We start from the raw sequence: 17,121 nt of genomic DNA on the forward strand, positions 1-17,121 counted from the left end.
CTGGATTTATTTTAGTCTGTTCTGTCTTTTTAGCTACTGTATGTAGGTATTTCCTCTTGTATACCTCATGTGTACCTTGGGCTATGACTATTCTTGGTAATAAAACTCTTATTAATTATCAAAAAAAATTTCTTGTGTACATGGGCTATTGCCTATCCTTATTATCCTATAAAAGTTTGATAAAAAAAGGAGAATATAAATAAGTCCCTAAAGAATTGCTATCAAAGGTACTCAATCAACGATGTCTGTGCATAAAGGAAAAGAGACAGCAGATACAATTTACAGCTGGTTCAAAGATTGTAAAATTAAGGATTTCGGCTCAAAAGTAAGCAACTCAACTCCCTAAAAATGCAGTCATTTTTTCTTCCCAAAACAGCTACATAAGGCAAAGAGAGTCTGCAGTGCAAATAAAACTGCTTCTATGCAAAATTATGATATGATGGTATGATAGAGATATATACCACGATGTTGAATGGTATTTTAAGACAATAAATTCATACCAATTTAATCAGATATATGAATATTAAGCAATATATTCAAATTAAATTAGATGTATCTAATTAAAATGAACATGTTAATTTAATTATATTTTGGCCCCTAAAAATACAAATAATCCATTTTAGATATAATATTTTTCATACTACAAAGTTGAACATTTTATTTTTTTTATACAAGTACTACAATATTAAACAATACAGTCATACATTCATACTAACTTAAGACATATAAGCCGAATTACAAAAGATAAACAACAAAACAAGTAACATTCAAAAATACGGCGGATGGTATAACCCTTAAAAACACCTTTTTTTAATAGGTAGTCAATGATTTTTATTCATACGAAAAGAAAGGCATAGCCCAAGTACAAAGGATAACCCCTAAAAACACCTATAACCCAATACATTCATACCTTAATGTTGAACTAACCCAGAAAAGCCAATACCACAGCCCCGTTTATAAGTAATGGGCTCCACTTAATGGAACATGAGTATTATTCCAGCCCTCAAAATACTTAAAACGGAAAGAATATGTCAAATCCAAAAATGGTATAAAGACAGACAGAGGTTTAAGAAATAAACCTGAAAGACCAGGAAATTCCGGGCCTTGACTAGAATCCCAAGATCCCTGAGCTTGGCATTATAGATATCCCAAGTCACGGTCGTCCCGTCGACCCGGTACTCGCTGCTACCAGAGCTCGTAATGGTCCGCGTGAAGTGGAGCTCCGAGCCGTTCCCAAGCTGGTAGACCAAACGGACAAAGGCTCGGCGGCCCTTCTGGTCTTTCTCCTTGTCGTCGTAGGCGTAGATCAGATCCTTGAGCTGCGCCCCACGGAGCTGTCCTGTGCGTACGCCGAGGACAAAGCTAATGGCGTCCATGAGATTGGACTTGCCGGCGCCATTGGGGCCAATAATCGCCGTGAAGTCGTAGAAGGGCCCAATTGTCTGGATGCCCTTGTAGGACTTGAAGTTCTCGAGCTCTAATCGGAGGATTTTGCCTGGGGAGGCGAGGGACGGCATCCTTTTGCTAAAATCCTGGGGTCTTGGGAGTGGGTAGGGATGGTTAGGGTTTCTGCGAAATGGGAAATATTGATGGAGAAAGGTGAGAGTTTCCGGGAAAGTGGAAGTTTGGGCGAGTGAGCGTGGTTTGAAAGGAGAGAGGTTTTGGTTCAGTGGAGGGAATTGGCGGGAGGAAGATTTTGGGAAGATGGGGGGATTTTAGGGAGGGTGATGATGAGTAACCATCTTCGAAAGACGAGAGAGAGAGAGAGGGCGCGCAAAATAAAAGGACGATTTTCTTTTTGTATTTAATATTTAAGCTGAGCAATTTTAAAAAAGTTTCCGTTGCCGGGACTCGAACCCGGGTCTCTCGGGTGAGAGCCGAGTATCCTGACCAACTAGACTACAACGGATTTATGGAGGTTGAGTGGAAATTATCTTTAATTTAGACCATAGTGAAAATTAAGTTTGCATTTCTTACAGAATCTTATGTAATAAAGATATACGATTTTGACTCAACGGTTAAAAAAAAAGAAAGCAGTTGTAATCTAAGACCGCAAGCGAAAAAAAAATTGATTAAAAAGTAATATCACATACAATTATGAAATATAAAAGTATTGTACAGTCGTTTTAAAAAATAAAAGTTCACTATCAAAAAATTAATTTTTTTATATAGATCTCGTATTTATTCATTTTATTTGAAATGATTGCGCGGCGCTCATAGTTTTAACAAGAACATGACCACGTGTGATTGATAAGTGCAGTAGTCTCATATTATTTTATTTTTACTCTTAATTTTTTATTACTATTTATAGATCAATTGAAATCATTTTAACATCTAAACTTAGCCTAAAATAAAGGTTGAAATCCGGATTTTGTGTTGGAAGCATAGTTTATAAAATGGGGTCCATAAAAAAACTTGGTGTCTAGGTGAATCCTGTCTATTTCTCAACGATAATTGTGAGTTACAAAGTTAAATTCCTTCAAATGGGTTGTCAATACTTTAGAGATTACAGTCGGGTTGTTGACATTCTACGCTCCTCGTTCAATAATTGAATTTTGCTCTGAAGTTATGGTCTGATAGTCAGAGGAGAAGTCTCTGAATAATAAAATTAAATAAAAATATTATAAAGTTAAAATATTATTATAATATATTTTTTAATATATTTTTTATTTTAAAATTTTAAAAAAATTGAATTATTCTTTGTATTTTATATAAAAATTTAAGAAAATTATAATGATTAGATAAAAAATATAAAAGATAAATTAAAAAGTGCTGGTGTTTGAATAGTATTTGAATGTTAAGATAAGATGAAATGAGATGAGATCAACTGTGTATCCAAATGCGACCCTATGTGTTCCGAATACTATGCTGTTTTCGTCACTGTTACTGTTTTTATTGCCTGTTATTTTTGCTCAAGATAATCTCTTTGGGACCCTCTGAATTGCAATTTTACTCGCTTCTCTCATGGGGGGCATTTGTTCGGTGTAAAATATAAAGAAAGAAAATGTATTTTATTCAGTAGTACAAGGGACTAAGATCCCATAAAAGTAGTTCACAGCCCAGAAAGGCTGTTAGCAAACTATCCTGCAGATACCACATGTCTGGAGAAAACGTTCACTACAACAGTCTAAATTAGATTTACCACTAACCAATTGCAATAATCTGATGCTCAAGTCATTGGTACAAAAGGAGCCATCAGCTGTGATGTCTACGTTTGATCCTCATTCCTCATTTTTCTTCTTGCGGCCTGAGTCACAGCCCTCTGCTTCGGATGAATCCACAAGTGTGCTCGAGGCAATCGGTTCGGCCTTCAAGGGATAAGACTTTTCTGGCAATTTTCCTTCAAGCTTTTGAGCAGCTTCTGACTCCTCACTCTTGGGGGCAACTGAGTTCTCAGGCAATTCTTCTCCACACTTTCGACTTGCTTCCACCTCTTCATACTTGACGGGGTCCGTCTTCTCCAGCTGTTGTCCTCCAGGATTTTCGGCAGTTTCCAACTGCTCATACTTGGAGATTACTTGTTGAAGCTCATCATGGAGATAAAGAGCCTCAACGAGCATCCCTTCATCATCTGTAGTGCTTTCTATGATATCCTTAATCACAGGCTGCGACTGCTTGCACTTCTCCAGCATGCTTATTGTAAGATCCTCCTGCAATAGCACAATAGCTTCTATCAATTCTTATTTTATTTTCTGCCTATACACGTCAAGGTACAAAATTACACGGCGAAAAAAACTTCCCAGCACGTTTAGGACCATGGACTCGAAGTAAATGCAATTAACACAAAAACATATATACAAACATCATGTACGTCCGAACATTCTCGATGTCAATTGTCATAATTACCTTTTAGTTATGATTAGTTTACATTCTAAAGTACTCAAACAATGAAAAGTTAATATCTCTACTTATGGTTATATTTAGATATCTTATGCAAGAAGATCTCCACAGAGAATGTAACATAGAATTATGCAGCACAGGAGGAAGGGGTGAACATGAACAAACTGCTGAAATTTTGGACAGAATTGCAATCTATTATCAATAAATATTTTTGCATTGTTATCAGAAGTCAGGATGATACCTTCAAAGGTTTTGGCTCAGCTTCAGCATCCAATATGCTGGAGAGCAGTTCGAGACTGTTTCGAGTTACAACAAGGTATTCCTTCTTCTCTTCAACTGATAGGCCTGGATAGTTAAAAGGGAATGCACTACCACCTGTATCATGCATTCCTGTGTCAGGAATAGGGTAGCTTCCGGGTGGAGACACAGGTTGCTGATGAACATATGACTCCAAGGAATACTGCATGGGGAGTGAGTTCCCTTCTTCTACTAGTGGAGGTATGCTTCTTCCTTTCAAGCCCTGTCATATAAACATTCAGATAGTAGTAAACGCAACATACATAAAGGAACAATCAGAATGAAGAAAGCCACGTTGAATTAAAAAAAAAAACATAAAGGCTGAGGCTAACAGATTTTCGGTTCTGTTCACTATGTTTATTTTGAACTTGGTATTTTTCTTACCAAAAGAATGGAAGAAAAGAACAGACAAAAGTTCAAAAATATTGAAACCTAGGTCAACTGGATATAAGTTCACCATTATAAAAGCTATTTCTGTCAACAATATTGAACTTATCTGGCAGTCCAACTCTACTATAAAAACGCACTAAATTGCACTGGCAAAACACTTTCCTTTTAACTGAATACTTAGGCATTATTAGGTAGGCAGATACAATTGGATGGTCCACTTCAGAAAATTTCCTGAAGAGCAATTGGGGGAAAACTCAATGTAGTCGTCTTTGTGAATGATTACACCCAAGCGGCATTCTGCTAAACAAATGTCAAATTGTTTCAGATGTGCCTTTAATGTAAATTTGAGATTAGTTTGAAAGGCAAAAAAAAATCAATCTATTCAATAAATTCCAACGGTGTTGTGCATTTAGGTTCCTGCATGGCAACGCCTAGGTAGTACTAGGCGGCTTGAGATTCCCAGTACTTCAAGTGGATGCAGGACTACGCTTGATACCCAGAAGTCACCAAGCATAGCTAAGTAAAGCACAAGCACAAAGTTTCATACATAACGGACTAAGAAGAAGCTCAACATTCAAATAATTCAGGTATAACTAAGAACGGAAAATACATTATATCAATCGTAAAGACAGCAGCATCCCTAACTATGAGTAGTTCTATTAAACTAAAGCTACAAAATAACTTGTGTCTACTATCGTAGCAGTGGCGCCCCTCACATAACGCTTGAGTTCTTCAACAATTCTAACTATTCTGACTCAATTCTAATTGCATGTACTTATATATCATTTATCATTAATCTTAAGCATTCCTTGGCTCATTGCCTTTTTGTCGTTAGCAAGATGCTTACCATGTAGGCCTGACGAAAGACAGGTAGATACGCCAGGTCCCCGGACTCTCCCCAAGCCCTAATCAAATCCATCGCCCTTTTCCTGTTCCCACGATCCGTCTGCGGATTATCGATCATTTTCACCATTTCATCCAACACCTTCTCCGACGCCACCTCCGAGAACACCTTCTCGCAGTTCATGGCACAAGCCTCCAACAAATCTAGGCTCAACCTTTGGCTCACCGCGCCTTCCCCCCCGGAGATCTTCTTTTTTATCGACCTGACGATCTCCGTCCCGCTCAACTCCTCGCTGTTGATCATCTTGCATATCCGCAAGTTCGTCCCCCAGTTCGGCTCCTCCATGGACTCCGACGTGGCCTCGTCCACCATTTTTGACTCTGGCGTGGGGCTCTGGAGGATTCCCTTCACTTTCTCGCTCACCATTCTGCCCATTTGGGCTCCTCCGGTCTTCAAACGTTCGCCCCATTCGGCTAGTTTCAACTTGTCCATTATGCGGGTCCTGCGTGGCCTCGGAGAAAATCAAACAAGATGAAATATAAATGAAAAGTAAAGAAACTTCATTTCATTAGTTTCATGTGCTAAGCCAAACCTAGCGAGTTCAGTTTCAGTTCTCTCGTCTAAAATGGTTTGTCACTGTTTGGTCATTAAGAAAATTGGAAGGAAAAACTATGATACCAAATCCAAAGCCTTTGGTTAGCGAGAAATTAGAGTATAGCTGGGTTTTTTTTCTCGCTCCCTCTCGTATGGGGGAGCAAAATCCAGGGTATAATTTTATAAATACATCCAATTTTCGTTATGTATCATAATGCCAAGGAAATCATAGCAACCAAACAGATCAGAAAGAGAAATAATAAATGGAAAAGAGAGAATTCAACAAACCTTCGATGGGTTCAGTAGTTGGAGGATTCGAAGATGAGGCTCGAATTCATCCTAGTTTCTATTTATTTTAATTAATTCCTCCGATGTCGCGAGAGAGATGGGAATAGTCAAAAGCTGAGACACGCGTTGCTTGGTATGCGGCCCCGTGGCTACGTGGAAAATGGAAATAAATGCTTTTCTTTTCTATGTCGATTATAAATTAAATTTACACATAATTATCAAATGGAAAATTCTACTCCCAGTCTGGTAGCTCACTCTCGAAATCAGTAGCCCTAGGCCCCCAACACTAATAAGATCTAGTGAGAAAAATTTAGAAATACCTCAACTTTCCCTCCACTCAATCCCTCTCTCCCGTACAGTCGTTCGGCTCTCCATCCATTTGAGAAATTCCCTCTTTCACATGAACAAAATCCCCCTCCCAGCGATCCTCTCTTCACGTGAACCGCATATGTTATAAACAAAAATTTCATAGAATCTTAAAAATTTAAGGGAATAAACAAAATCTTAGAAATTAGTGGGTGCAAATTACCGAGCATTAGCCGAAATATTGAGAGACAAAGAGAGAATGGAAGTAGGGGTGGGCAGTGGGGCCCCACCCCTACTGCCCTGCCCCACTTCCGTTTCGTCCCCGTTTAACGGGTCAAAGCCCCCCGTCCTTCAAATGTGGAGGGCAGGTAGCCCTGCCCGCATCCCCCAAGGCAGGGGCAGGGGTGACCCTTGCCCAATAAATCCCCCGCCTCGCCCTGTATATATATAAGTATATATATAAAAAAAAAAATAACCCAAATGTGCTTGGGGTTTTTTTAAAATATACAAATAAGGAAACGATGTCGTTTCGTCAATAGAAAAACGTTGTTGTTTCATTTTTTGTTTAGATCCCCTCCGGCAAGATCACCTTACTCACTTATCCAGAATCTCTCTCTCTCTCTCTCTCTCTCTCTCTCTCTCTCTCTCTCCCCCGTCGTCGTCACCGTAGCCGTCGCCGAAAGTAAGAAACCATAAATCTACTTTAATTTTTTATGATATTTATTTTTATGGAATGGAGATTAGAGAAATGATGGGGTTTAATCGGAGATAGAGGGTAAGATTTTGTGAATTGTGTACTGTGTACTGTGGAGACTTGATTGTACATGTGGTTTGAATGATTGATGAACAATGTTTACTGTGTAGTCATGTGTAAATCTATTCGTGATAACTCCTTAGTTTTTATTTTTTTCGAAATACCCTAAAATAATTTAGGGGTTTTAAAGAAATTAATTTAGGGTTTCCCAAGTAATCATTGTGAAGATGACTGTCATTGTGAGAGATTTCAGATATTTGGTTTTGAGAGTTGTTTTTATTGTTTGTTACTTTGTTAGGTTTTGATTTTCTATTTTCGAAATAGTTTCAGTAAATAGAATTTCAAAGTATGAGCAAAAGGTTGTTGTGACCACAACTCTATGGTGGTCTTTTTAAAGAGGTGTCACTGAGCTGTGTTTAACTTAAAAGGTGATAAATAATGTTCTAGTAAAATCTCTGGTCAAGTGGGGTCTTTATCATAGCATCCTTATTTAGAGATATGTTCATGATTATATGTTTAATTACTTGATTTCATATCCCTTGCTAGTAGAAATTTCTCAATACATTTTTTTTTTTTACTTGTAAAAGAAATTTCTAAATCAAAACATGTGGTGTTTGTTACATCACAAAAGACAGTTGCTAGATCGGAAAGCAACAGTGAATTGACTTATTTAAGTATTTAAATGAAAATTATATATATTTTATAAATGAAAAATGTTATTATCAATTTATCAGAATATATTTCTCTAATGATTTTTTATTTTTAAATACTTTTTATTTTTGTTTTGATAATGTCCAATAGTGTCCAATAATGATATTCATTTTCATCAATTGAATTCAACTAAAGGTGTAAACATTTTTATTTTTTTTATATTTTATATTTTTAATTTGGGTATTTCATTTTTTTATGTTTAATGTTTGATCTTCCAACTTCCAATATATATGTTAATGCTTGGATGTTAATTGTTTGGTATGTTGTTATGTTTGCTATAATTTCATATTTCTTATTTGCTTGAGTTTATGGATATACCAGCAGATTCTAATGCGACCTCTCATTTCCATACCCAGAGTACCCCTACCCCTACTCCTACACTATCTTTACTCCTACTTCTACTCCACCCTACCTCTGGCCCAACACCTACCCCTACGGCACCTTGTCCAGCCCCCAAGTCCAACAAGAAATCTGTTTTTATAGTTTGCGCTCATTTCACCAAACTAGAGGGTGGTGACCCTAATAACCCTCAAGCCAATCGTAACTATTGTGGAAAAAATCTATGGATGCCACTATAGGAAACATGACACCTTACAATTAAAGGTGCACTTAGAAGAGCAATATAAAAAAAGTACAATATTAAGATCATTACAAGAGAAGAAACACTCTAGGCTAAAATTGGACTTCAAAAAATAGCGGATGGAACTAGTGGGAGTGCAACTTTGAGGAGGTATACTAAGTATGATCCCGATGAGTGTAGAAGACACCTAGCTCGTATGATTATCATAGACGAGCTACATTTCAAGTTATTGATGGGAAAAGGTTTTAAGTGTTTGCTCGCTATTTGAAACCAAGGTTTAATATTTATTATCGCCATACGGTGGCAAATGATGTAAAAAAATATTTTTGGTCTAAAAAAAAGAAGTTCAGGGGTGAATTGGCCGGTCAATTTGTTTGCCTTACCACGGATACTTGGACATCAGTTTAGAATTTTAATTATATATCTTTAACTGTACATTTTGTTGATTGTAATTGGACATTGCATAAGAAAATTATAAAATTTTGTCAAATCACCAATCATAAGGGTGAGACAATTGGCAAGGCCTTGGAGGCCGCAATAAATGAATGGGGGTTGACCTGAGTTCTTACAGTCACAGTTGATAATGTCTCGTTTAATGATGTCACATTGGGACATCTGAAGACCTATCTTAGAGAGGCAAATAAGATAATATTGGGTGGTGAGTGTCTGAATGTGAAATGTGCGACACATATTTTGAATTTTATTGTTATGATGGTTTGAGAGATCTTCATGACTTGATTGCTCAGGTCATGATTGCTGTGAGATGCGTGAGATCCTTTCATTCGAGATTGGAGAAATTCAAAGTTGTTTTCAAGGTCTGCGAGCCTAACATCCAAAAATGGTCTTTGTACTGATATGCCTACACGATGGAACTCAACATTTTTTATGTTGGAAGCGGCCCAAAATTATAAGTTGGCATTTGCACTATTGGGTGACGAAAACATTCAATATGTTAATATTTTGAAGATCACGGGGGATTGGAGAAACCCATAGATGATGATTGGGAGATTGTATCTATTTTTGTAGAGTTTTTTAGACTTTTTTATGAGGTCACCACGACGATATCTGAAACTTTGTACCCTACATCCCATCAATTCTGTCAACAAATATGTAAAGTAAAAGAAGAATTAGATGACATGGTGATGGGTGGTCACATTAGGCTATGGGAGATGACATTGATTATGAGGTCAAAGTACGACAAATATTTTGGAGATTTTACTAGGGCTAATATTTTGTTATATGTAGATATCGTCCTTGACCCGACGTTTAAGGTGGATGGCATGGTATTTTGACTGGGCTTTGCATACGAGCAAGCATAGGCGGAGCTTATTGCAGCAAGGGTTTGAGAAACTCTTAGTAGATTATTTGATGAGTTTACCGTCTTGCGATGTGGTAATATTGCGGCACCTACACCTACCCCATGACCGGTTCAAGAAGTCGATAGTGGGAAAAGGCGTAGATTGGACTGGGTGAGAGGTTTGAGCAGACCCCCTTCATCCAGAGTTCTGTAGAGGCTCAGTCAGAGATAGACAGATACTTAGTAACGAAACTTCAACTATTTTCACGAGACTTCGATATATTAAGTTGGTGGAAGGTGAATGCCATGAAGTATCCCATATTTAGAGAGATAACTCGCAGTCTTTTGGCCATCCCTATTAGTATCGTAGCCTTAGAGTCGGCCTTTAGCACCGGAATGCGTGTATTGGATTCATTTTGGAGTTCATTAGCTCCTACCACTGTGTAGGCTTTAATTTGCATGTAGAATTGGATCAAGGGAACTCCAATTCATATTCTGGATGTTCTTGAGTATGAGGAGGCCGACGTCGAGAATGAGGGTAGTGATCAGCCTGGATTTGGTATTTATTTTAATTTCATTTTCTAATTTCTTATTAATTGATTTATTTTCATTTAATTAGTATTCATTAATTTCATTTCAAATTTTATTGTTATAGTGATACATGAGACGGCGTCTACGACTACTTCCGATACAGTATAACTTTGTATTGGACCCACCATTGCCATGGTTTGCACAATTTGTCATTTATTTATTTTTTGCATTTATAATTTTATATCATATTTTAGTACTTAATTATTTTGCTTGTATGTTTTTTAGCTTTTATATTCTCAATATACATATGCCAAATTCTAATGACCAATTTATGCTCATCTACCTCATCTTCATCTAAAATTTCAATTGCTCAATCCCAATCTCATCTTGGTTAGTACTTTCAATATTTTGTATTTTAATTTCTTAAATTTTTGTTTCATTTTATAACTTTATAATTCTAATTTTTTTTTATTTTTAACTTATTAATATTTCAAGTTTTATAACTTATTAATTTTTATGATCTTGATTTTCAGTCTCACAGTAGTCGATACAACTTACCACTCAGTGAACTCACCGCTAAAGCGCCATCCCAAATTGATCAAATTGAAAAGTTATGAGTTATAATTGTTAATTTACAATTAAGTGTAATGTTGCTACAATAGTTGATAGTACAATTTGTAATATTTAATATTTTTAAAAGAGTTTGTAATATTGTAATAATTTATTAGTTCTCTTAGAGTCTTAACTTGTTAATTATAAATTGTAATTTGTAATAGCTTAGTGTCTTAGTGATGATTATTACTCAATTAGTTAATAGATGAAATTTAGCATATAGTTAATAGTTCTATCTATCTATATATATATTTTTTCAATTTTTAAATATATATATTTTTAGTTAAATTATGGGTCCAAAGTAACCCAAAAATGAATTATGGGCCCAAAACTAGATTATGGGTCATTTAGGGCCTAGAAAATTGAGCTGGGCTGAAGGCCCAGTAGGGGGAGGATGGATGAGGGTCCACTCCTACACCCTGGCAAGTGGACGGGATCCTTAATACACTTCACGAGGCTTGATGGCTCACGGTTTCGTTTAAGAAATGTTATTTTCATAGTCTCTCCCCCTCTTTAGATTAGACACTTGGATCAACAAGCTCTCTCTCTTAATTAGTTCTCTCTAGTCTCGACATATAGGCTGTGGTATATGTGAGTGTTGCTCTGATATATTACTATGTAGTACACTCTACTATCGATACGGGAGATTCCGAATGAACAACAATAACGACGAAGAATCCGTGGAACAACTGCATTAAATCTACGATTTATTGATGAGGTAATATCGCTTGCGCTGTGCATTCTGATCTAATTTTTCTAATAGTTGTACTAAAAGTTGGCTACTTTGAGAGTGGTTTTGAAGGGAGAGACGTGTCTCGTATCAATCCTTAACTCAACAACATGCGAAGTTCTCATCAAATCATTTAAGTAGTTATTTCAATATTGCTTATGCTGAAAAATCATGTAGTTAATTCCCACGCAACATTTTTTTTTTAATTTCTTTTTTAAACTGAACAATAACTTTGCTGATTGATATTGTGTTTTATTTAAGAAAATATTAAAAAAAAACATTTGTATTATCCACTTAAACTAAAAAGAAGAAAAGTGGCGCATCAAAATATAATAATTTTGGATTTTTTAGATCTTAGGTGTTGGGGAATTCGAATATCATGTTTGGTAATGTGCGATCAAAAGAATGTCAATCCCACTATTGCCATATAATTCACGATACAATTCTCTTTTTGAATCTAAGGAGATTTAAAGTAAGATGCAATGTATTTGATTGCTTGAAATTCAGTCCATTTATTATTCTAAATGAAAATAAAATTTATTCGTACACAAATATTTTACCGCTGTAATAATTATTGTGATAGTTAAAGGATAAAACAATTTACTTGACGTTGAGATATCAAAGTTCAACCCTTCCCCTGTTGATTGACAGTTAGAAATTAGAATTAGTGGGGAAAACATTCCAATGTCTAGATTCAATTAATCACATGCATGCTAATGATAAATAAAGACAAGTGCTAAATATGAAAATAGATATATCTCATAAAAATAAATTTATAAATTAACGTGCCTTTACGTAATACATTATATTTATATTACAATAAAATGGTATTTTGGTGTGTTATCCACCCTATATGGCCACCCTCTCTGCCCCCTACTCCGCTTTGGCGAGGTGGCCCAATGCCATCCCACCCCCCAGTTTGCCTTACAGAAAGGTTTTTCATCCCCGTCATACAAGTTAATGAATGGAGGATGAGAACTGACCACTCTTCCATTCTCAAACAACAAAAAACCATAAAAAAGTACATCCTCTACCATTCTTTGTGCCGCACATCCCAGATCCAAACAACCAACCAAAATAAAACAAAAATGGAACCAAAATCGATTCACGACCAAAAAACAAAGCCATGTGTCTTTTGTTAGCAACCAGAGAATGACATTGTGGGTCTTTGGTTCTCGACTAGAGGACAATGCCGTGGATCTCTAGTTTGCAACCAGAGGACGGCGTCGTAGATCTTTGGTTCGAATGGTGGCATCACGACTAGAAGAAGGATTTAGAGAACTTCATGAGACCCATGACATTGAAGAAAAATAAGTGAGGAGAGAAGGAAGAATAAATACATATATGTGTGTGTGTGTATATAAGTGGCAGGTGGGTGGATATTTAGACTGGTGGAAATCATACTCGCCCCCGCTTTATTAAACAAAAATTAATCCGTCTTGCTCACCTGGAAAATCGGGCATATTTTTTGCCTAGTGCCATGTGGGTTGGACAAGGTGCACCAGACTGACCCCTGTTGTCTAGCCTTATTATTTTATAATCAAAAGCATCAAGAAATGTTAGTTTATAAGTTTATTTTTATGAAATTCATCCGTGGATTAAATATTTCTCCTAAATTAATATTCAAATTAAGAGTATATTTGGGTTTTCAAATTTACTTACTATATAAAAAAAATTAAAAAAAAAACTAGGGTTAGAGGGTGGAAGAAGGATCGGATTTCTGATTTTTTCGTTAGGAAAAAAATTGGGTATTAGATAACTATAGATTATCCTTCTTTTATTTAAGAAAAAAAAAACCCCAACCCTAATAGGATATTTATAACAATGGATCCAATTATAAAAGCTGCTACAGACACAAAGGGATCTCACAAAGAGATCTCACATACCCATTTTTTTTCCTTCTTTCTTTTTCCCTTCCATGTGTCTCCCCCTTCTTTTGCGTCTTCGTCTTCTCCGTGGCCGCCATAGTGGTCGGGGACTACCTCAAGGCCTGCAGAAGCCGCCGTCATCTCCCCTCCCCTCACACCAGCGCCTCTCCCGTGCGTCTCTCCTCCCCCTTTCCCTCTCTGCCTCTCAGTGGCCACCATGGTGGTCAGGGATCACCTCAGGGCCAGCAGAAGCTGTCGTGCATGGGAGCTCTGTTAGGGACCCCGGTCTTGTCCCTAACACTAAGGACCACAAGCTTACCTTAGTGTGAATGATGACCGAGTGACATTGCCAACTTGCTTGGTCTTTGGCCCATAATGGCACGTAGGATGGAAATGATAGGTTCCTAAGTTGATGAAGGTTTAGTGTTTGATGATGATGAGTTCCTAGGTTGATGAAGGTGATAAATATGGGTGTTTGATGCTAAGGAAAATGGCTAGAAGGTTGCCCTTGATGTTGGGGCCACTTGGAAGATGATTATGGTTGGTATTAGGGATGTAGCCGGTCCGGTCCGGTTCGGTTTTGGACAAAATTTAGGACCGAACCGGTATGTACCGGTTTTGTATTTTCCAAAACCGGTATGTAGCCGGTCCGGTCCGATCCGGTTCGGTTTTGGACAAAATTTAGGACCGAACCGGTATGTACCGGTTTTGTATTTTTCAAAACCGATTACGCACCGGTTACCCTCCTAAACCGATATCTCCGGTTTTACCGGTTTCCGGTCCGGTCCGATTTTTCAATTTTTTAAAATGTAAGTTTATCATTAAAAAATAAAAATCTGTTAATAAAAAAAACTGCTTCAAGAAATCTGTTCCTATTACAAAATCCGTACTACTAAAAAAAATCTGTTTTAGTAAAGTATAGTTATATATTAGTAAAAAAATATGTTTTAGTAAAAAAATATGTTTTAGATTGTATAATAGTATTAATATTATAATATAGTTATAATATATTAGACTATATATAATATAATTTAATATATATTTTTTATGTTTAAAGCATATGATCAATTAAATTTTCATCTTCAAGATTCAATTTTTATTTTATAAATTATAATAACATTATCTTATATATAATTATATTAATAACATATAATCAAACAAATTACAAATATTCATATTTAATATTAACATTTTATGTTATAACTTATAAATTATTATATGAAATTATTTCATATATGATATATAATTATATATATAAATTTCACATATAATTATATATTTTATATATATAACTTATATATAAAATATTAATTTTTATATATTTTTTTCAACCGGTCCGGTCCGGTTCCGGCCGGTTTGCATAATTCAAGTACCGGTTCCGGATCGGACCGGATCAAAACCGGTCCAACCGGTCCGGTCCGGACCGGTTTTCCGGTTTCTCGGTTTAAATTTACACCCTTAGTTGGTGTGGTGAAGTGTAGCTAGGGTTTGGTGTGGTGGCCAATGATGATTTCGAGATTGGAAGAGTTGGACTATGGTTGGAGTCTTTGATGAGTGGCTAGGGTTTGAGAATGATGTGGAAGAGTGAGACTAGTGTTTGGTGGCTAGGGTTGGCTGAACATGGGGTTGGATAACCATTAATGTTTGGATGGTTCGGTTTTGGCAAGAAGATAGAGTCTTTGGTTGACTAGGTCAATGGAATGAGTTGAGAGATTTAAGGGATTGGATATGGTAGATGAGTTGGAGTCTTTGGTTGACTGGGTCTATGGAAGAAGTTGAGAGATTTAAGGAATTGGATGAGTGATTAGAGTTTGTCTAGGATGTCAAGTCAATGGTTGACTAGAGAGATTATAGGAATAATGATTTAAGGATTGAAGAGGATTTGCAATTCCTTAAATTAAGGGATTTGAATTTGAATTTGAATTTGAATTTGAATTTGAATATGGTAAGAGGATTGAGAGATTTTATGGATATGATTGGGATGAATCAACTTTCCTAAAATTAAGGAAGTTGACTCAAGATGGACTCTTGATGGATGACTAGGTCAATGGATGATGGAGGCAAGACTCCTAAACGGAATGAGTTACCTTATAGGGACTTGAGGTGGGCGGCTAGGGTAAAGTTTGATGAGGCAAGCTAGTTATGGTAAGTGGCAAGTATGATGTGAGACAAGACAATTTTGGCTAGGGCTTAGTTGGATTGGATGAAGGGAATTTTGAGGTATGGCCAAATATGGGAATTAGGGCAAACACATGTGGTGGTCGAAATTGTGGTATGGAGTGGATCAAAATGGATGGAAGGAAATATATGGATGAACACTATGAACATTCAAGAACACAATGATGAACAACTTCACCACCAAGTCAAGAATGCACAAAGTTGAATGGACTTAACAAAGAATATGAAGACTCTTTTTATAGTTTAAGGATATTTTGATATGCAATAAATTATATGACAAAGATGGAAAACATATATGAACAAGGATAGATAAGGGATGAACTCACAAGAATAAATGAAGAACATGATGAACAAAGTGAAAAAAAGATAGCCAATTCCACTTTGATTCACGAATTGCTCATAGATGGAATAAACCTCTTATATTGATAAACTTGACAAAACAAAGATAACATAACTTGGATTCACGAATTGCACCAAGTTGCAAGAACAAGATAATTGAACCACACCTATTCATGAATTGTAAGTGTGATCCTCTCTTTAGGATTCACGAATTGCACCCAAAAAGCCCAAGTGCCTAGCACCGAAGGGTGATCTCAAGAACAAGTCTACCCACTTGGGGAATTTGCCAAAGGTTCAAAAGATGCAAACTAATGTGCTAAGGGTCCTATTTATAGAACATACAAGGTGGAAACCCTAATTGGTCCATTGATTAATAAAATAAATAAATAAATAATGAAGAAATTGCTAATAAGGGCGGGGGCCCATTGCATTGGCCATTGGTGGCCTTGGCTGGCCCATGGCATGGGCCATGGGCAAGACTGGCGCGTGGCTAGCATGGCCCAGGCAAGGCATGGGCACTGGGCCGCGTGCACGGGTCGTTGGGCGTGTGTGCTGGTCTGCGCGCGCGGGCCAGGATGGGCGTGCTGCGCGCTGGGCAGGCTGAGTGGGCTGGCCTGGTCACCAGCCTCACTGGGCATGTCAAGGGCATGTCATAGCAGGGGCCATGGCATGCCTGTGGGGCTGTCCTGGTGCTGTCAGGTGGTCGCCATGGCCTATCTCCTGGCCTGTCTTGGGCATGCCATGGCAGGGGTTAAGGCATGTTTGTGGGCTTGCTGATGGCCTGCTGATGCTGCTAGGCATGCTGGTGGTGTCAAGGGGCTGTCAAGGTTGAACCATTGCATGGTCAAGTAGGCAAATGTGAGCCATATTCTAATTGACCCGTATCATTTTTGTAATCTTCCTAGAGCATACACTAGACCCCTAGGGAAGTCCTTTAAGCTTGGCCTTGACTCTAGAAGTGG

The 17,121-nt window shown here is 37.2% G+C and overlaps 2 protein-coding genes and 1 non-coding gene across 3 annotated transcripts in view; all 3 read right to left on the reverse strand.

Moving 5' to 3' along the window:
* LOC121250221 (structural maintenance of chromosomes protein 1) overlaps positions 1 to 1,790 on the reverse strand; it is a 33,092-nt gene extending 31,302 nt beyond the window's left edge. Inside the window, exon 1 of the mRNA XM_041149252.1 lies at positions 1,080 to 1,790. Coding sequence (XP_041005186.1) covers positions 1,080 to 1,517 — 438 coding nt within the window. The 5' untranslated portion in view covers positions 1,518 to 1,790. The remainder of the gene's footprint in view (positions 1 to 1,079) is intronic.
* Positions 1,791 to 1,836: 46 nt separating this feature from the next.
* TRNAE-CUC lies at positions 1,837 to 1,909 on the reverse strand. The gene has a single exon. It is a non-coding gene; the product is annotated as a tRNA-Glu (tRNA).
* A 1,083-nt stretch (positions 1,910 to 2,992) lies between these two features.
* LOC121250223 (TOM1-like protein 2) lies at positions 2,993 to 6,425 on the reverse strand. Its single transcript, XM_041149254.1, has 4 exons — positions 6,254 to 6,425; positions 5,375 to 5,873; positions 4,082 to 4,360; positions 2,993 to 3,650 (listed from the first exon to the last, which is right to left on the reverse strand). The coding sequence occupies exons 2-4, from the start codon at positions 5,861 to 5,863 to the stop codon at positions 3,222 to 3,224; spliced, it is 1,197 nt and encodes a 398-aa protein (XP_041005188.1). The 5' UTR covers positions 5,864 to 5,873; positions 6,254 to 6,425; the 3' UTR covers positions 2,993 to 3,221.
* Positions 6,426 to 17,121: the final 10,696 nt, after the last annotated feature.

This window comes from Juglans microcarpa x Juglans regia, chromosome 2D (assembly GCF_004785595.1).
Source record: "Juglans microcarpa x Juglans regia isolate MS1-56 chromosome 2D, Jm3101_v1.0, whole genome shotgun sequence".
In the NCBI taxonomy this organism is placed as follows: Eukaryota; Viridiplantae; Streptophyta; class Magnoliopsida; order Fagales; family Juglandaceae; genus Juglans; species Juglans microcarpa x Juglans regia.

Bases quoted from the DNA above. Each gene is read 5' to 3' on its own strand.
- LOC121250223 (XM_041149254.1), bottom strand. From the start codon at position 5,863: ATGGACAAGTTGAAACTAGCCGAATGGGGCGAACGTTTGAAGACCGGA. The intron at 4,361-5,374 runs GTAAGCATCTTG...TTTATATGACAG, and splicing joins TCTTTCGTCAGGCCTACATG to GGCTTGAAAGGAAGAAGCAT. The intron at 3,651-4,081 runs GTATCATCCTGA...GTGCTATTGCAG, and splicing joins CTGAGCCAAAACCTTTGAAG to GAGGATCTTACAATAAGCAT.